The sequence below is a fragment of the Corapipo altera genome, unplaced genomic scaffold (assembly GCF_003945725.1).
Source record: "Corapipo altera isolate COAL_440 unplaced genomic scaffold, ASM394572v1 24, whole genome shotgun sequence".
NCBI classification, from domain to species: Eukaryota; Metazoa; Chordata; class Aves; order Passeriformes; family Pipridae; genus Corapipo; species Corapipo altera.
The window spans coordinates 4,220,003-4,239,201 of record NW_020884903.1 but is presented as its reverse complement, the minus strand read 5'-3'; the positions used below and the strand labels follow the sequence as shown (position 1 = coordinate 4,239,201).

Genomic DNA, 19,199 nt, shown 5'->3' with positions numbered 1-19,199 from the left:
CAGGGGGCGGTGGCGGCGCTGCCCGCCCCCCTTGGAAGGCGGTTGGCGCTGCTTACCCTGCCGGCTCCGCCATGTCGCTGCCGCCGGAGAAAGCCTCGGAGCTGAAGCAGATCATCCACCAGCAGCTGCTCAAGGTGGGGCTGGCTCCGCGGTGCGGCGCCGGAGAGACTTCCCTTGTCCCCTGGGGGGCCGTGCCGGCTCCCGAAGCCGGCGGCGCGGAGCCCCGCGCTGTCACCCACCGTGTGTGGCGGCAGCGCCCGCTGAGGCGGCGGCGGGACGCGCTCGCTTTGTTTTCCCAACTTCGGTCTCTGCAGGTGGTTTCCAGGCACCGTTATGTCGTTTTCTTGTTGCTTTTTTTTTGAGCGAGGGTCTTGACGGGGAAATAAATACCGATGCTGTAACTTATCTGTCGCTTGTTGGCACAGCGGTGAATTTCCTCACCTGTCGTGCGGCAGAACGGGGTACTTGGAGCGAGTCCAGAGGAGGGCCACCAAGTTGATTAGAAGGATAGAGTAACTCTCCTGTGAGGAAAGATTAAGAGAATTCGGATTGTTCAGCCTGGAGAAGAGAAGGCTCAGGGGAGACCTTATAGTAGCCTTCCGGGACCTGAAGGGAACCTACAAAAAAGATGGAGAGGGACTATTTACAAGGGTATGTAGTGACAGGACAAGGGGTAATAGATTCAAACTGAAAGAAAGTGGCTTTAGATTAGGTATTAGGAAGAAATTCTTCACTGTGAGGGTGGATGAGGCACTCGAACAGGTTTTCCAGAGAAGTCGTGGATACCCCATCCCTGGAAGTGTTTATGGCCGGTTAAGTGGGGCTCTAAGCACTCTGGTGTCCCTGTCCGTGGCAGGGGGGAATTAGAAGTAGACGATCTTTAAGGTCCCTTCCAACCCAAGTCATTCTGTGATTCTATTTCAGGTCGCAGCATCTGTGTCCTTAACATCCTTCCTGTGTGAGAGACAGGTTTATAGATCCATGTAAGTTACACAGCTCAGATGTAGGGCAGACATTCTCAGACTTCCCTTTGAGTGTAGGGGAAGCGTGCAAGGGAGATTTACTACTTTCGTACCTTACCTACAAGTATATAGAAGTGGGGTTTTTTTCCCTTAAAAAATAAGAAACTATTTTACTAAGATTGAATTATGAAGGAGATGAGAAATTGGAACAACGACCATTTTATAATGGATGGATTTGCAGACCTTTTTGTGAGGAAGGAAGTTCAGCGCAAAGGATGCTGTCAAAGAGAAGTGAAAATGCTCAGGTTTGGTATGCTCATGATTTTTTTTTACCTGAAGGGCTGTTTTTGTAGCACAGTGGTTCATTTGGTTAGTTCTGAAAAGAGCAATATCTTGGTGTAGTTATTCTCTGTTCCCAGGAGAATTCTTACAGACTTAACTGTTAAGTCATAGCCACTACCATGTAAAGAGCTTGTATTTGTAACATACAGTGAATTTTCTTTCAGATGGATGTCCATGGGAGGATACGAGAAGTTCTAGCTGAGACTATACGTGAAGAGCTCGCACCTGAGCATCAGCAGCTATCCACAGAAGATCTGATAAAAGCCTTAAGACAACGAGGAATCATTGATGATGTTATGAAGGAACTTAAATTTGTAACTGTAAGTAGCTTTTGAAGGGTGAAAGTATTTTTGCTTATTCCTCTTACTGATGTGGTGTTTCGACGAAGTAGAAATCTGCGACTTCTGAAGATTTTTAATGGCTTTATTGATTTGTGACATAATAGTAGCAGGAAAGCTTAATGCATATGCTGAAATTGGTTTAATGATAATACTGCATTGAAAATATTTGTTCAGTTTCGTTATACCTCAAGTACTAGAAAGGGAGCATACTTAAGGAATGGCATTCAGCTGAAATGGAGGGTTCTTTAATTTTTAGAAGACTGTGGTAAGAGCACTGTTGCATCCCTTGACTCCTTAAAAAGTCTTAATTGTAATTCCAGGATGTGAATGAAAAGGAGAGGACTTCAGCTCCAAAACCATCAACACATTTTGTTGACAGAGAACCACCAGTTCTGAAAAAAAGTATGTTTCTTGTTTATTTAAATGTTTGGATCATAGTTTTGAGAGGAATTTGAAGTCTGTGATTTTTGCACTCTGAATTAGTAATCCAGTATGAACTGGCATAAAGGTGGATGTTTGCCCTGCTTATCCACAGGAAGTAAATTCATGTAAGCAGCAACAATCAGTGTTGCATTAAATGTGACTTTTTCATGATTTAATTTATTTTATATTAAGATAACTTTGATACATTTTAAAAACATTGTCTCCTCAGCACTTGTTTCAAAAATGTTTCTTTTGTTTCCTGGTCTCCTGTTAGTTACCCGATACTTAACAATTTAAGCTTTCTGAGATCTGTTTGTAGTCTCTTCATTTTTATTGCTACGCTTTACAGCAAACATTGACCCAACACGAAGGTATCTTTACCTTCAGGTTTTGGGTGGAAAGGCTTTTCTGGAACATCTTCAGGAACCAGAGCCTCTGCCTGGCCAAATCTGTTCCACCTTCACTCTGTGTTTACATTTTCGAAACCAACGCTTCCGTTCTAAACCTGTACCCTGCGCCTGCGAGCCAGATTTTCATGATGGTTTCTTGCTTGAAGTACACAAGGAAAGCCTAGGTAAGGAATATTATGAGTTTAAAGCTGATGCTGTTGGGATTTTTTCTGACTTAAGATTTATTGTGAAATATGTTTGATGTTATTTAATGGATTTTCTTCCCGTTTTTTATCGTGTTTTCCTAAGGAAACTGATTATTGTATTGGGCTATGCCACTTGTAGATAGATCTTTCTCTGCTCTTGCCTCTTTTCCTTCTTTTCTGCTCTAAAATGACTTGAATTTGACCAACTTTATCTGTAATCAACGGTGAGGTGATAGTCTCACAGATGTAAGAGATACTAAGGTGGCTGTGGTTTTTGTGAACTTTGTGCTGAAGAGTGAAGAAGAAAAATACAAGTTTGTTGACACGTGGAAGGAAAAGCTTCAGTGTGAGTTCAATTTGCCTCCCAGCTGGCAAGCACCTGAAGAAGAGTCAGTCATTCACAGCCTGTATTATTGTTCTTCTGTTGGTACCCAGGGAACATGAAATGAGCTAAGTCGGTTATGAAAAGATTTGTGGATGTTTTCTGAATCCTGTAGAACTGTACGGTGCCTTATGGAATATCATGGAACAGAGAGAAAGCCAGAGTTATTGCAGCTGAGCTTGGAGAAGACAGTAAATTCAACGAAAATCAGATTTAGTTAATTCTGCTGGTCACGGAGCAGTTTATATCACAGAGTCAAGCTTAACTAGAGAGCAAGTTTTTCCTAAATACTAATATTTATTAAGTTGACATGACACTCCAACTTAAAGAATATTTTTCAGTTGCTTTTACTTAGAGGTGCTTTAATAGTCTTTATTTTCTTAAATGCTAATTCTGTTTTAATTTTTTTGTGTAACTGAACTGGCACATTGGAATACTCAACTACAAGAAACTTTTTATCTCCTCTGTAAATTAACTGTGATCTCTCTGTAGCTCTGTCCTAAGCTTGGTTTGGTTTTAAGATGGGATCATTGCTTACGTGTCTGGACTCAAGATTTTTCTTTATATTCATTGCATAAATTGCATTTTATTGCCTTTTTTTTTTTAATTTTGAGGACTTAATTTGGGATTATAATATTTTTGCGGTCTTATTTTGGTTTAATAATGGCAGGTGATGGAAGTAAAATGGTGGATGCAACTACTATGTTGTCTATATGTGATCCAGTGCATATGGTTCTGATCAAAACAGACACATTTGGTGAGACCACACTAGTAGCATCCTATTTCTTGGAATGGCGATCTGTCTTGGCTGCAGAGAACGGCATAACAAATATTGCTGTTGAACTCCTGGGTGTAGGTAAGGGTAAATAATAAACACGATCACTGAAAATCTTGGGTGCTGAGCTTGGTTGTAAGCTTAAAGCAATATTTTTTATCTGGTTCAATTTTAGTTTAATTCATAAGTATGAGTGTATAGTATCCTTAGAAAATGTCTAGAAAATTTAATAGTCAGGGGTTTTTTGTTACCAAGCTGCTAAAAATGAATATTCCAGATCCTGTGTAATGTTGATCCCAATGTCTTGGAACTCGCACTGCTTATTATCTGCACAACCTGGATAAGGTTTCAGAAACAAACCAGCCAAACAAAAAAGCAGCAGTTCATCTTCAGAAATATATATCTGACTGGTGCACTGCAGAGTAAAATCCGGCTTGTGTGCCTTTCATAGAAAACCAGCAAGTTCTAGAGAAAGGGGTCTCTGCTCTGATCCCATTTATTCCTGTTGCTGAAAGCATGTTTTCTGATGGAAGGGTTGAATGGCTTTGATAAGGTGCTTAGCAGTTAATATACATGTGTATTTTTGTGTATCACGTGTCCCCACTCCCCTTTTCAGGAGTTCCAACTTAACTTTTTAGGATATTATGATTTAGCGAATAAAGAGTAGATCTTCCATCACTTCCTAAGGGGTAGCTGTCCCATAGTTTACTAACAGCTACTGAGTCATTTGACTACTCTTTATCCCACTTTCTCTTCCTCTTAGGTAGCTGAGCAGTTCTTGATAGTTTCAAAAGAGGTTGAATTATACCTTGAAAATATTCTGAAGATTGGATATACTATCTAAATTATTCCTGATTGTTATCACTATTCCCTGCATTCTTTTTAGAGAGCATTTGATTTGTTGCCGTGTTTTATCCAGCCCATACATATCTAGTAATCTTATTTGCTACTATGTTTGTTAGCTTCTCCTATGAGGAAAGGCTGAGAGAATTGGGATTGTTCAGCCTGGAGCAGTAGAAGGCTTGGGGGACCTATAGTAGCTTTCCAGTACCTGAAGGAAGCCTACAAGAAAGTTGGAGAGAGACTTTTTACAAGAGCATGGAGTGACAGGGAAAGGGGAAATGGATTCAAACTGAGAGTGGCTTTAGATTAGATATTAGGAAAAAATTCTTTACTGTGAGGCTGGTGAGGCACTGGAACAGGTTGCCCAGAGAAGCTGTGGATGCCCCATCCCTGGAAGTGTTTAAGGCCAAGCTGGATGGAGCTTTGAGCAACCTGGTCCCCAGCGGGGGAGTTGGGACTCGATAATCTTTTGAGGTCCTTTCCAACCCAGGCCATTCTGTGATATTTTTTTTATAATGATTTGGAAATGCATAGCACATAATGGAGCAAGTTAAATCTGTTTCTTATTAGCATTTTTTGAAGTAGTAGAGCATCAGTTCAGTAAATACAGTGCTTTCTCTCCTCTTGTAAAGTCTTGTCATTGTACAAAATGCATCAAGAACATCAAAGCACGCTGCCATTTCGGATAAATAGATAAACTGTTATGTGAGGCTTCTATTGCTTGTATTGCCTATAATCCCATCTATAATCCATTTTGTAATGCTTCTGATTGTTCATGTAATTCTAAATTTTTGGCATTAGGCAAGAGCATTAAGTTCGGGGGGATTTCTGGTTCATTTGTTGGTTGTTTTGGGGAGTTTTTTTATGTTGAATAATCTCTTGGTATGGCAGTTGGGGTCCTTTATAATGAACTGTATCTTGGGGAAGATGAATTTGACTTATTTCCAACTACTTAAATTTGAGCTGCCTGTGTAATCAGTAGGAATAGGTATGTTAACAGTGTGTATTACTCTCCAATTCGATTTTAGATGCCTGTTCTAAACATTTCTAGAACACCATTTGTCTCATACATCCCAGTACTGGCTGCAAATAGGGCCTTACATAATTATCTTGGATCTATACATCTGTGCTTTTTTTGTCAGATTATGCTCTCATACAGCCTCATTTGAGTTTGAAATTTAAATAAGGATTCTTATTTTGCCGATGTTGAAATAAGTTTAATTACTTTTTATGATTGTATGTCTAACATTTATTTTAGTTGTTTGCCCCTGCCTGGCTGAAATAATATAAGTAAATTGAATATGAGAGAACTGATGAAAATTTATTTTTTGGTTCAAAGGAACAGAATCAAACGTTTCTGTTGGTGTTTTAAACATCAGACTGGAAATGTATCCACAGCTAAATAAGATGCTGTCTTCAGAAATAACAAGTACTCAAGTAAGTAAGTTCTGGGAGGGCTAACTTATTCTTTTTTTGGGGGAGGAGGGGAAGCTCAGTATAGAATTATAGATGCTGAAAGCTGTTGATTTTTTATTATTTGATACTTTTCTTTCCTGTTAAATTTAGATATAATTGCTTTTTAAAGCTACTTTGTGTATACTGAACATTATTCAAAGTATTACTTTTGTAGTTTTTCTAATTACTTGTATCAAAACTAAGGAGAAAAAAAGAAAGATGCAATATACCTAATTTTCTTCAGGTAGTATGTTTCTTGCTCCCTTTCCCATGTGAAACAATAATTTCAAGTCAGCTATTCTGCTTGGAAAACCCATAAATGTTGGTCTGAAGGTGCATGCAGATATTCTTCTGCACAACAAAATCTGAGCAATCCCTCTGTACAGAAACACATCACTTGAGATGAACACTACTTCAGTCAAGCTTAATATAAGAGCTTACAATCAAGAAATGTAACTTAAGGTTTTTCTTAATTGGATTTCCTTTTAAAAATATGCAGAACTTGCATGGCAAACTTAAAATATTAAGCTTTATTTTACATATGCCAGAGGTAGTGTTAAGGTACTTATTGATTATGGGTTGGGGATTTTTTTCCTGTTTGGAATTATTATGTGTAGGTTTGGTTTTGTTTTTCTTACCTGCAGTTCACTTTGGAACGTCAGAAAACAGCAGAAAAAGAACGTTTATTTCTTGTATATGCTAAGCAGTGGTGGAGAGAATACCTGCAGATTAGGCCTACACACAACGTAAGGCTAGTAAAGATTTTTGCCCAGGTTTGTAAATTTTACAAATAGACCACTCCTTTCTCTAAGTTGTCCTTTTTTATTTTATTTTGAGCTTTACGTGTATGTAGAATCTGAATAGATTTATGATATGGTTACATTCACTACAGAACTACATGTGGTGTGTCGAAAAATTGAGTTTGTAAGGATTGAACTTCTGTTTGTGTACTGAAGCTCAATAGCACGATGCAGACAGAAGGGTTGCTCCAACTACCTCTAATGTGTGAGTGAAAAAACCTGTTTAGTCTTTTCCTTGAATGTTCACAAATAGTAGAAAGTTGAGTGATCTGTGCAAACTATTCCAGATAAATTTTATTCCAGATGAAACAGTTATAAGAAATAGACTTACTAGATCTATTTGAGCAGATCCACACAATATTTGAGCTTTGTGTGGTCTGTAAAGCAGTCTGTCTGGTTAATGTCACACAATAGCTGCAGTCAAAATTATTGCAGTCTAATAAATTACTGTGAGAGTGGCTCCTTGGCAATTATCCCTCAGTATAAGGAGTGGTACGATCCTTGTGTGGTAGCCATGTTCCTAGCAGAGTTAATGCACCGTTAACTTCTTATCTCGGAGTAGTGTCCTGAAGCAATCTGTGCCTCCTCTTTCCCTTCAGTGAAGCAACAACTCCCGTAGTTTTCAGTAGTGATGTGAACTTCCAAATCCAAGCCAGCAGATGTGCTCCCACTCAGTCACTCTCTCACTCCACCCCATGGGCTGGAGGAGAGAATAAAAAGGGCAAAAGCAAGCAAAAATTCATAAAGGTGGTTTAATAATTGAAGGAAAGAAAGGAAGAATAGGAAAACAGTAAGACAGTCACTCACCACCTCCCACGAGCAGACTGATGCCCTGCTAGTCTCCAAGCAGGGGCAAGTTTAGAAAAAGTCTGTTCCACATCCCCCCCAGTTTTATTGCTGAACATGGCACTATATGGCAAGGAATATCCCTTTGGTCAGTTCAGGTCAGCTGTCCTGGCCGTGTCCCCTCCCAACCTTTTGTCCACCCTGAACCTACAACTGCTTGGTGGCAGAATGAGAAACAGAGAAGGCCATGACCCCGTGCAAGCACTGCTCAGCAGCAGCTAAAACACTGGTGTGTTGCCAGCACTGTTTTGGTCACAAATCTAAACCACAGCACCATTGGGGCTGCTATGAAGAAAACTAACTCCCTTCCAAACAGACACAATACAAAGGCTTAAGGGTTTCAGGGCAGGGTATAAAGAGAAACAAATCTGTGATAGGATGGAAACTAGGCTCTTGCTAGTTCAGTACCTATAGAGAGCTTATCTTGAGTCTCTCACTGGCTATAGCAAAACTTAGTAAAACTGCCCTTAATGGCCTTTCTCATTTCTGAGAAAATTAGAATTGTTTGATAACTTAGTTATCATCCAGTTTCATATGAGTAATGCAGAAACAGGCCTTATATATGAAACTGTATTAAAAAATGAATCCTGCTGGGGGGGGTGGTGGTTATTGCTTTCAAGCTGTGAAATAATTTTCAACAGGATTCCAGTCAGCTTCAAATAAATGCTGCTTTTCTTCCACCAGCTTGCTGGAAAAGCATTACAAAACCTTAACAGGGACAATATGTGACTACAGTAAAAATATGAGACCTTAATTTCCTGAAGCTGCAGAGATTTAAAAGGCTTTGATCCCTTTCTAAAATAGATGAGCATAAAAGTACCAATTTAGCTCAGTGAGGAATAGAAGAGTTCTATACTTCTTGAAATGGTTTTAGTAGTTGATAATCATAGTATTTGCCTGCAGCATGTAATAAAACAGACCTTTTTCAAGTCATCTTATTTTTTCATTTTTCCAAGGACTTAGAAGTTCTTAGTATTATTGCTAATATTAGTTACTTCATTGTGAGTAGTTTTTATTGCTTGTTATTATGACAAGAGGTAGGGAATTCAAATTCAGAAGCAAATAGACACCTTTTAAACTCTAGAATCAGCTGCTGAGTCTTTAATGCTTTTTGAGGGAGTTTGTTTGCTGTGGGATTTGGTGTGTGTGGAGTTTTGTTTTGGCTTGTTTTTGTGCTTGATGATAGTGTGGAAATTGATAGTGGGTGGAGCACAAACAGTTCCTCACATTTAAGAAGATAAATTACAGCCTGTGCTGTTCCTTATGTTCAAACATTTATTCCAGAATGCCCTACGAGTGACAGAGCCAGCAGAAAAATCTAAGTATTAATGTCTCTAAATAAGTTGCCTTATTGGTCCTGTATCTTAATTCTGGAAGTATTTTTGTGACTTGCTGGTATTTGAGTGATACTAATTCCAGGGATAGTATATCCCATAGCAAAAAAAAAAAAAAATACAGCCTAAGCTAGGATGAATACTTTGCCCTACTTGAGTGGCTGGCCAATAACCCCATTTTACATGTGTTCAGGATGAAAATGGAGTGAACCGTCCGGTGTGTTCCTTTGTTAGACCCCTCCGAGCAGACCGGCTGCTGGACACGCCTCGGCAGGCAGCACGTTTTGTCAGTGTCCTGGGTTATGAGAGAGCTCCCGTCATCGGAGGAGGGGGTGGCAAGCAAGAGCAGTGGTGCACCCTCCTCGCTTTTTTATGCAGAAACAAGGTATGTGGAAGTGTGTGACCCAGCAGAGCAGGTATCATATTCTAACTGAAGTCAGTAATTTGAAACAGGCTGCAAATTCATGGATTAAAGAAAATTTGGAGGATTCTGTTACAATAATTTAAGTTCTTTATAAAGGCAGACATTAAATAGTAGACAAGAAGACTTTGGCACAGACTTCCTTCACTGCTGTTGTTGGGGTCCATTTGTCAAGACATCTCTGGCAGTGAGTTTGCTTTTCTTCAGTTGCATTTCTAAGAACACGTAGAATTATTCGGTGAATCCCTGCTAGCATGGAGGACTAATATGCAGAATTCACTGAATTCTTGACTAATCCAGGAAGAGTAGGAAAAGTCTCTTTTGCTGGTTGTTTTTTTTTCTTGTGAGATGGGCTAAAATATACTGACAGCATTTACGTTCCATTTTTTGCAAAATAGGACTTTTCACTTAAAGTTTCAGCCTAGTTCTTGATCTGATACTTATTATATTTATTACATATAACTGTAATAAATGAAACTAATTGTTAGTCATTCTGGATTACAGTTCTGTTGTATGGATAAAAGTAACAGTGATCGTTTTTAATACCTCTTTGAGGTGGTCAGTGCTTTTCATTGCCATTTTCATTTTCATTTTCTGCCTTCAAAAATAATGTCACTGATGTGTTTGTATTAAAAAGATGTGTTCATGGAAGCAAGAGCTGTGTCACAGGTTTTAGACCTGTCTCCCAAGACCACAGAACAGGCATTGGCTGTTGTCCCTCAATATCATATGATGCATGAGTACCATATAAAGGCAGCACTGGCTACCCACTGGCTTTCAGATGGGTATGACAATAGGGACTTCAAGTTTGAGGCACAGAGACAGGTGTTTCTTCAAGACAGAGGTAGAAAGCTGTATAGAAAATAACTGAATTTAGCCCCTGAGACACAGGCTGGGCCATTATTACTTTTCTTGTGAAAAGTGGTACGGCATTACTAAGATAGCACAGGTTTGTTATGGACTTGTTCAAACCTATTTTTCTGCATATTTCCCTTGTGCACTATGATAGTGGAAGATACAACTAAGAACTCTGAATTTTACATTTTCAATATTCTGAATAGTTACTCAACTAAAGAGCCTTACTCTTCTACTTCTGAATGCTGTGCTTTGTGTTACGAAGCCTCCATTGCATAAGCAATTTTTGTTCTTCCTTTACAGCTAACATTTGTGAAAAAATTAAGAGACAAAGAGTATTAGACGTTACATTTGGAAATTGTTTTGTGAGAATTGTCAGTGGTAGTAATGTGTTTATGAGATGCTTTTCTGACTGAAGGGAAAGGCAACTACACGTGACTTCCAGCTGGTTTACAGTTAGATCTGTGGGGAACCTTGTTTTATCTTTGTTTTCATTTGTCAACTTTGACAGCACATTCAAGGTGGTGAAATAACAGTAGAATTACATTTTATTAAGTGAGTAAATTTCCTAACTGTGTGAAAATATTTTGTAATTTCTAGTCTTGCCTCGGATATTTGCCTGATATACATTTTTACATTTAATTAGAACGTCAGTTTTGTCGTCACGGGTCGATAGATTCTCGTTTTGGGTTACTTGAAGGTGTCTTTATAGTTGTAGGAAATGTTTCCCAGTATTAATCATACACTATATTTGAATAAACTGTATAAATAGTCTATCATTAGAAGATACATTTTAAACTGATTTATTCTAAAACTAAACTTTAGAAAGCTAAAACTTGTCAAGTTTAAACTGTAAAATCCTGCCTTCTGACACATACTTTAGATAAACAGAAGAGAAACATGACTTGTTCAACAATTGCTAGAGAAATATCACCACTTTCTTTCTTTTAGGTTTTATCCCTGCTTGATACTCAAAACAGCTTGTTAATATTTACCGTCTAGGGTGACTGCGAAGATCATTCTAACCTTCTGTGCAGTCTTCTTCTTGGGTTTGGATTGGAAGCCTTTGTGTGTGTTGGAACAAAAGCAAAAGGAGTCCCTCACACTTGGGTAATGACTTGTGGAACTCATGGAACAATTACTTTTTGGGAGAGCTTAACAGGACATAGGTGAGTAAAAAGAAAATAAGAAAACTGAACAATGTAATTGAGGTTTGCATGGGCTATTTTTGTCGTTGCTTTTTTCTTTTTTTTAATCTTTATACCCTGTCGTGTAATACAGGTGATGTTTGTCTGACTCTTTTTTCCTGTGTACTGCTTTTCTTGGGAAAATAACTGGTTCAGGGTGAGGGGAAATATTTCAACAGTTTGTAATATGGTTTTCAGTGGCTTTAAAACTGTATGCTAACCATTCTGTGTCTTATGGCAGCTGAAAGCCATTGATGCTATCGCTGCCATTATTTATAAAGGAGATGAAATCTGACATGATTGTTTAGGAACCCTTGTTTTTCTCTTGATTTCATCAGTGAAATCAATGGTACATTACTTTTCTTTCCCCCTGCAGAAATCTCTTTAAGTTTTCTGAGATTTTCTCTTGCTTAGTCATTTGAGAGGAGCACACATAGTTTGGTATTCTAAAGCTTCTAGGACAGGTTATATTCAGTGCTGAAAACAAGCAATTCTGCTTTGCCACTGTTTGTGTATCCTATGATTAGCATTCGAAGATGTATTTCTCTAAATGTGGTGACTAGTGGGGAAACTATATGTTGTTATAGTTGCAAAATTTAGTTGCTGTTGAGAATCTGCTGGATGAATCAGATTTTTCTAGATTTAAAGAACAAAAATTATTTATTTTTTCATTGTATATTATACCTCCAAAATGTGGAAAATTACTTTTCTGTAAACGAATAAATGCTATTTTTGGAGAAAAAAAAATATGTGGCTTGTATTTTTAAAGGAGAAATGGTTATATCTGTCCCATCTTAATACTTTTACCTTGCCTTGAAATAAGCTGCATTAATAAGAAATTGAATCTTTTTGATTAGGTACATCCACAGACCTATCAACCCTGATGACCCGCCGCTAGTTGAACAACCCAAGCCACTGTATCCTTATCGCACAGTAGGTTGTGTCTTCAACCACCAGAATTTCTTTGGGAATTGTCAGCCCTCTGACGCCGTGGACGTCTGTGTGTTTGACCTGCACGATGAATCTAAATGGAAACCCATGAGTGGAGAAGCCATAAAATCCGTATGCCCTCCTGGAGCAACATCTTCAGTTCCCCCTTTTCCTCCTCTGTGTGCTTCTGCGATAGATGCTGCAGTAGCAAGCAACGAGATAGAATTGCAGCTGAGAATACTGGTGTCTGAACACAGAAAGGTAAGAAAGGTTGTCATTGATCTGTCACAGTAACAAAGGTCCGCGTGTTACCTGTGTACTTGTTGTGGATAGCCATTTCTTAGTTCACATACTCGTGTCTTTGCAATGTGTTTTCCGTCAGCTTTTGCAGAAATGTGGTATGTGAAAAGTGAAATAAATGAAGGAAGTGTTCGGAAAGATTGTACTGAGCTGGCTTAGACATCATACTTATTATTTGCAGCGGTGATTCGTAGCCTCACGTGTGGGCTGCAAACTGCCTTTGAGTGGTCTGTAAAAGCGCTGGGAAAATCTAATGTGTTTGTTAGTGGGCTTTGCCTATCCAGCAGAAATGTTTTTGGTCCCTTGATAAAAGCAGACTTTCAGCTTACTCTAATTGCTTTGCAAAATTGGAGATATTTCTGGAAGTTAGTTTCATCCTTTACGAGGACTTTTACAAGGCGCGATGTGCCAGAAATGACTCTTTTCTGTGCTGGATGTGAGGGTGTTGGTATTTTAAGTCTCTGTTAGCTTATGTCTGTTTTTAGTGGGGTTTTTGCATTGTTTTTGTTTTTCTCCCCACACAATGCTCAACCTTTGGGGTGGCAAGCAATTATCAGAGTATTGAGTCTCGTGGTGTTGAATACATACATGGATGGTAAATTTTTCTACTTCTTGGCATTTGTGGGCTGGTAGGAAGAAGGTGCATGTACATGCCTTTGTGTTTTGGGGAGCTGTTGTGCACTGTTTTTTCAGAAAGGGTTTTCTATGAGAGACATTAAAAAAATGTGAGTTGAATTGAACTTGATCTTTTCCATATTTTTTCTGTGTATTTATGCATATCTTCTTACATTTCATTCAGAGATACTGTAGCTGAAACATCTAGCTTCAACTCTGCTGGCCTGAAGTTTTAGTCTAGTAGTCTGACTTCATTCCTTGCTAAATGTATGATACTTTGTTGGTCATGTTTGATTCTTCCACTTGGTGTGTGAGTCAGTCTACAAATCGTACTGCTTCATGGGTTCACTGCTGTTAACTACCAATTAAAGATTCTTGTATTTATTTGAATCTACTCAGTAGGCAAGCTTAGGCATATCCTAATGTTCCTTCTGCACAGTTGTCATCATTCTGTGACTTGCCTCACAGGATCTTGGCCTTTCTACTGTTTGGGATGACCAGCTCTCCTACGTGTTGTCACCAGCATTAGCAGCCTATGAGCTTGAACGCACAACAGGTGTTTCTGCAGGAAATGAAGAGTTTCAAGATGCCATAAGAAGAGCAGTACCTGATGGTCACACGTTCAAAGGGTTTCCTATCCATTTTGTGCACAGAAATGGCAGGAGAGCATTTGCTACGTGTCTTCGGTGAGTTTAAATGTAAAGACTTTTTTTAAATAATGAAATTTAAAGAAAGTTAATTTCCTTAGGTTTGAGCTGTAAGAAGAGTTGTATGGTATATGTAGTGGCTACAGAGCTTTTAGGTTACATTGGTGAGTTCACTGATGATAGACTTCTCGTAGATTAAATTACAGAACGAGAAGTTAATTTAATTTCTTGGTACTTGTTAAAAACGATCAGTGGTGGTGTTGTTTTCCTCCAAGGCAACAGCCCCTGCACTATAGAATAATATTATTGTTTGTAATGATAGGCTCATGACACTCATTGTTACTTAAGTGTTAGTCATATTGGAAAAAAATTGCACTATGTAATTGAAAGCTTTAATAATATCTTACTCTTGTTTTTTTTTGTCATACAGGTCTCCTTTTTGTGAAGAAATAATCTGTTGTAGGGGAGACCAAGTGCGACTTGCAGTTCGTGTACGAGTGTTTACATACCCTGAATCTGCATGTGCTGTTTGGATCATGTTTGCTTGTAAATACCGCTCTGTCCTTTGAAAAAACACGAAATTATTCATACCTTTTCAGATCTGCAAAATAATGCATGTGGGTATAAAGTTTTGCAATTGAAAACTAGTACTGTATTTTATATAAATGCCACTGATTTTGAATACCACAGTGTGTGTATTGAAGGGGATTGTGTACACAGTAATGATTGTATTTATAAAGAAAATTTATTATTCTTTGCAATAAAAGTTACTTTTCATAATTATAGGAAAGTGGGTCAGTTTACTAAAATGTGTGCATAAAATTCTGGCTTCTCTTTTGCAGTTCGGAATTGGTGTGAGAGTTCATTTAGAAATAAATCTGGTTTACCTCAGCAGAGTAAGCAACTCCATTCTACCTCTCCTTTCCCTGTAGTCTCCGTGGTATACTTTGTGAGTGACTGAGACCCAGTAATACTGACATTTAAGCATATGTCCTTTCTACAACAAAAATCTATTTGCACTTCTGTTGGACACAGCAGTAACTTGTACATTCAGCTTCTGAGAACAGTTCAGTCAGACACAGGTAATCTTGTTAATCTATGAATTTAGTAATTTATGGTTTTATTTTTTAAAATATATATTAAGACTTGGATACCTGAACATGTGAGTAGCTGTGATGGGTTAGATGAAGTGGTGCCTTTTTTCTGATGTTAGCTTAGGAAGTTTCTGAGATAGAAGTTGTAGCCAGGCCATTTTGCTTGGCAGCCATTCGTGTTTTTGTCTAGTTCTGACACTCAGATCTGAACTTAATTACCCATTTGTGGTTTTGTCTGTGTTAAACCTGTGGATGATGATTTTGCTGAGTATCTTTTAGTCTTCATGCTTTGCGAAATGGTGAGCAGTTGGACTTACTGAACATCTCTGTATCGTGCCTCTCAGATTTTTCAGCATGTGGACTCCAGGAGACAACCATGAGGCTGGAAGATCTGAAACTGTTTGGTTTCTTCTGTAGAAGCCATTCTGTGTCTGTGATAGCCCATGACCACCTCCTTTCATTCTACTTTCTGCTAGTGCTGGAGCAAAACGAATTAACTAATTCTAGAGAAGCTTGTAGCACATACAGCAGGAGTGGATGTTGGCATTTTGCATGGACATTTAATCATCAGTGTGGTAGCGTGACACCGTTTTTGTTTTGTTTTGTTATTCAAGAAGTGTTAAATACTGTAGCACTGGGGTTTTAACTTGGAGTTTTAGTAGTACATTATGACTTACTGGCCCTGCTGCTAACTTTACAAATCTGTTTTTGTGTTATCTTTCTTTTTATACCTGAAAGATCAAAATGTATTCATTTGCCTGTTACACAGCATACAGGATTTTTTTCATTGTATCCAATGTAACACGAAAGGCTGGATCATATTACGTGGTGAATATCGCTAAATTTAACAGCGTTATTTAAGTACTAGTTGTATCTTATATGCAGCGCTGTATTTTACACACGTGTATGTCACTGCAGGAGGGGAAAAAGCTGCGGCGTTCAGAACATTTGGAAGTGAAAGGGGATAGAGGAGCGGTAAGTGAAATGGGAGAGCAGCTGACTGGCTGGAGCCAGGCGCTATCCCGACTGTGCGACAGGGGGCACTGCTCCGCGCTGTCCCGTCACACTCTCCAGTCTCGTGTGGAGCGGGTGCGAACGGGACAATTTTAGTTTCCTTTCACATCTGAGGGGTAAAATGCTAAAGAGAAAACCACTGTGTGTTCGGTGTGAGTGTTAGGTTATTTAGTCTGTTTTTCTCCTCGTTTACCTGGGGAGAACCTTGGCACGAAGGGCTGTGCCCTTCTGGTGCCCAGGTGTGTTCAGGGGCAGGGACGTCAGTTCCCAGCTGCTTGGAAGACGATTCCCTTGTTGTTCCCTTTCCGGACTGATGGTTCAACTGCTGCCAATCTCCCTGTGTACCCTCCCAGCCTTGCTGCTGCCGAGAATGGAGCTTTCCCGGAGGAAGTGTTTACGTTGGGAGGGCAGACCCTGGGACTCAAAGGAGTCCACCCTCCTGCTGCGAAAGCAGGGTCTGGCTGATACGTTTCCCCGTGTCCGTGATGATGTGGGTTGCTGTCAATGTTTGACAGTTGGGGTTGCGGGGGAGTTGTTCGTTTCTGCGGGGGTTGTTACCAACACCCGGCGCAGAAAGAGCGGCCCGAGGGTTGTGGGATAACACCACAGTGCTGTCCGTGTCTCGGGCAGGGGAGGAAGCCCAACGTCTCGCCAGGAGATCCGAGCCCTGCTTCCCGTGGCAGCCCTGAGGTGAATCCCGCCTTGTCCTTCCCCGCCGTAGCGGCCGGGGCCGGCAGGGGGCGCTGCGGCGCCGGGCGGCGGCGGGTGCGGGCGGGGACGGGACGCCATTGCGTTGCTATGAGCTGTCGCTCCCCCTGCGGCGGCGCCGGGCGGACCGGGCGCTGATTCTGCTGCTTGCCTTCCTCCCGCCTGGTTCCTGGATCCATCCTCCTGCCTGCCTGCCTGCCTGCCTGCCTGCCGCGCGGGCCGGGCTGTCCGTCCGGCGGCCTGGTGGCACTAGCGGGGCGGGGAGGATGAGCACGGCGGGACCGGGCGGCAGCAGCACGAGCAGCAGCATCATCAGCGCAAGCAGCAGCCGCTGCCGCGGCGGCGGGGCCGGTCACTGAGCGAGTAGCACCGCGGCGGACGCAAGGGCATGGAGCCCCAGCCCGGCGCCTCCCGCCCTGCCGCCGACGAGGAGGAGGACGGCGGCGGCGGGTCCAGCGGGCAGCCGGAGGCGCTGTCGCTGGAGGAGATCCTGCGGCTCTACAACCAGCCCATCAACGAGGAGCAGGCGTGGGCCGTATGTTACCAGTGCTGCGCCTCGCTGCGCGCCCGCGCCCGCCGCGGAGAGACCCCCGCCGGCAGGCCGGGCGCGGCGGCCGCGCACCTCCGCGTCTGGCGGGACGGCGCCGTCACCCTGGAGCAGGACGAGCCCGAGCGGCCGCCCCCGCCCGCCGCAGGTAAGGCTGGGGGTCCGCCGGCCCCGCTCAGCCCCCGGGCACAGCGGCGGCACCAGCCGGGGTCGGCCGCCCGTCTCCATCAGCCTTTGTCCGGGAGGGGACGGTCCTTCCCGCCGGACGGTCGCGGTGGGCGAGCGCTCGGCTCCTCGGCCGTGCCGGGGGCGGCGGGGGGGGGGGCTGCGTGTGTGCGCGTGGGTGTTTGTGTGTGTGTGTGTGTGTGTGTGTCCTTGTCCCTGCAGGATCTGGGTGTCGTGCGTGGAAAGGTAGAACCCGCCGCCTCGGATGCGGTCGCCTGCGTGCGGGCACGGGCAGGCGAATGCGGGTTCGGTGTTTTGTGATTGCGTCGTCTCTCCTGGCGCGTAATCCCGTGTCATCCGCGCACCGGGAGCGCCTGCTTCTGGGGCTCCTCCGGCCGTGCCCTGCATCCCGCAGGGTCTCCTGGAAACAGCTTGGCATCAAAAGGCACCTAATAGAAATAGATCGATTTAGATGTGTGCTGACATTAAGTAAGTGAGAAAACCCTGTACGGGGGCTTAGCACCTACCATCTGTTTCGTTAAAATACCCAGGAAAGCGTATCTTGCGTTGGAAAGGAAAATGAGGGCGCAAGTCTTTTTCAGCATTTCAAAGCTTCTGATTATGAATGCGGAAAGCAGTAGTTTTTCTTGGAAGTAAAGCTTGATTTCTGAAAAGAAATTAAAGCCGGGCAGCAGAGGGATGTGGTCGGTTACCATACACATGGTGATATTCCCCAGTAACAGCCTAGTTCACGTTAAATGTCACAGAATTTTCGGAGGAGACAGAGGTTTCAGCATTTTAAAGTTGAGTGAAGCAGAAGGCAGTGGTAAATTCACAAAATGGGATTAATGGAGCCCTCAGCATTTGGAACACGTATATTATGCCCAGCATTACAATTGGTGTTACAATTTAATGAAGCCTTTTAATACAATGCCTGTCTGAAAAGTCTTTTGGCTGAGATTTGCAGTAATACAGTTTGGAGCTAGAGGTACATGCAAATATGAAAATATATGCGGTGGAAGAAGCTACATAATTTTGTTCTACAATTGTAATGAGTCTAATAATGACTCCCATTTAAATGTGATCTGGTGTGCTTTTAAAATTGTTTTTAAAAATGAGTCTTTGTAATGTTACTTAAACGCCAGACCAACACCCAGAAATTCCAGGAAAATGCTTTCCTGACCAAGACATCTGCATGTCACAAGTGCATTGAAGAGTTCTGTATTGCATTATTGTGTGGTGCTTTTGCTAACAGTCTTTTGAGATGATATCAGACTTCTTCCTTTCTCTTTCCAACTGGAGGAAATATATTGGTTTACTATATCTTTCTTTCTTTTTTTGCTTTCTTTCCTTGCTATTGACGGGCTTGTTCTATTTCCTCTTACCTCCTATAGGAGGGTGTTGGATAAACCCAGATATAAAATTCAGGCCCCTCACTGATATCCAGCATGTTTAGTTTATGCTAAAGCTACATGTCACATCTGCATTAGTGTTTGAAAATGTTTTAGTTAACATGTGCTAGCCTGCGTATGTTGATACCACATTTAAATTTTTGGATGGAAGAGACCTTTTTTATCTTCAAGCCCTGTCTATTTTTCTCTCTTTTTTTTCCTGTCTT

At 41.4% G+C, this 19,199-nt stretch overlaps 2 protein-coding genes across 7 annotated transcripts in view; both read left to right on the top strand.

The window, feature by feature from the left end:
- Positions 1–26: 26 nt before the first annotated feature.
- Positions 27–14,950, top strand: CEP76 (centrosomal protein 76). Of its 2 annotated transcripts, XM_027650990.1 has the most exons (12): positions 27–134; positions 1,469–1,624; positions 1,966–2,047; positions 2,418–2,642; positions 3,716–3,901; positions 6,003–6,100; positions 6,763–6,891; positions 9,292–9,483; positions 11,377–11,543; positions 12,419–12,752; positions 13,875–14,092; positions 14,484–14,950. In XM_027650990.1, exons 1-12 carry the CDS (start codon positions 72–74, stop codon positions 14,620–14,622), a joined length of 1,989 nt encoding a protein of 662 aa, XP_027506791.1. In that variant the 5' UTR covers positions 27–71; the 3' UTR covers positions 14,623–14,950. The 2 variants fall into 2 exon arrangements, with proteins under 2 accessions (XP_027506791.1, XP_027506792.1); XM_027650991.1 differs by lacking the exon at positions 14,484–14,950 and having other exon boundaries at positions 13,930–14,014.
- A 1,721-nt stretch (positions 14,951–16,671) lies between these two features.
- The window catches only part of SPIRE1 (spire type actin nucleation factor 1), a 126,823-nt gene continuing 124,295 nt past the window's right edge, over positions 16,672–19,199 (top strand). For 2 of the 5 annotated variants that reach the window (XM_027650987.1, XM_027650989.1), the window contains exon 1: positions 16,672–17,564. In XM_027650987.1, coding sequence (XP_027506788.1) covers positions 17,258–17,564 — 307 coding nt within the window. In that variant the 5' untranslated portion in view covers positions 16,672–17,257. The remainder of the gene's footprint in view (positions 17,565–19,199) is intronic. The other 3 variants (XM_027650985.1, XM_027650988.1, XM_027650986.1) reach the window with 3 other exon arrangements.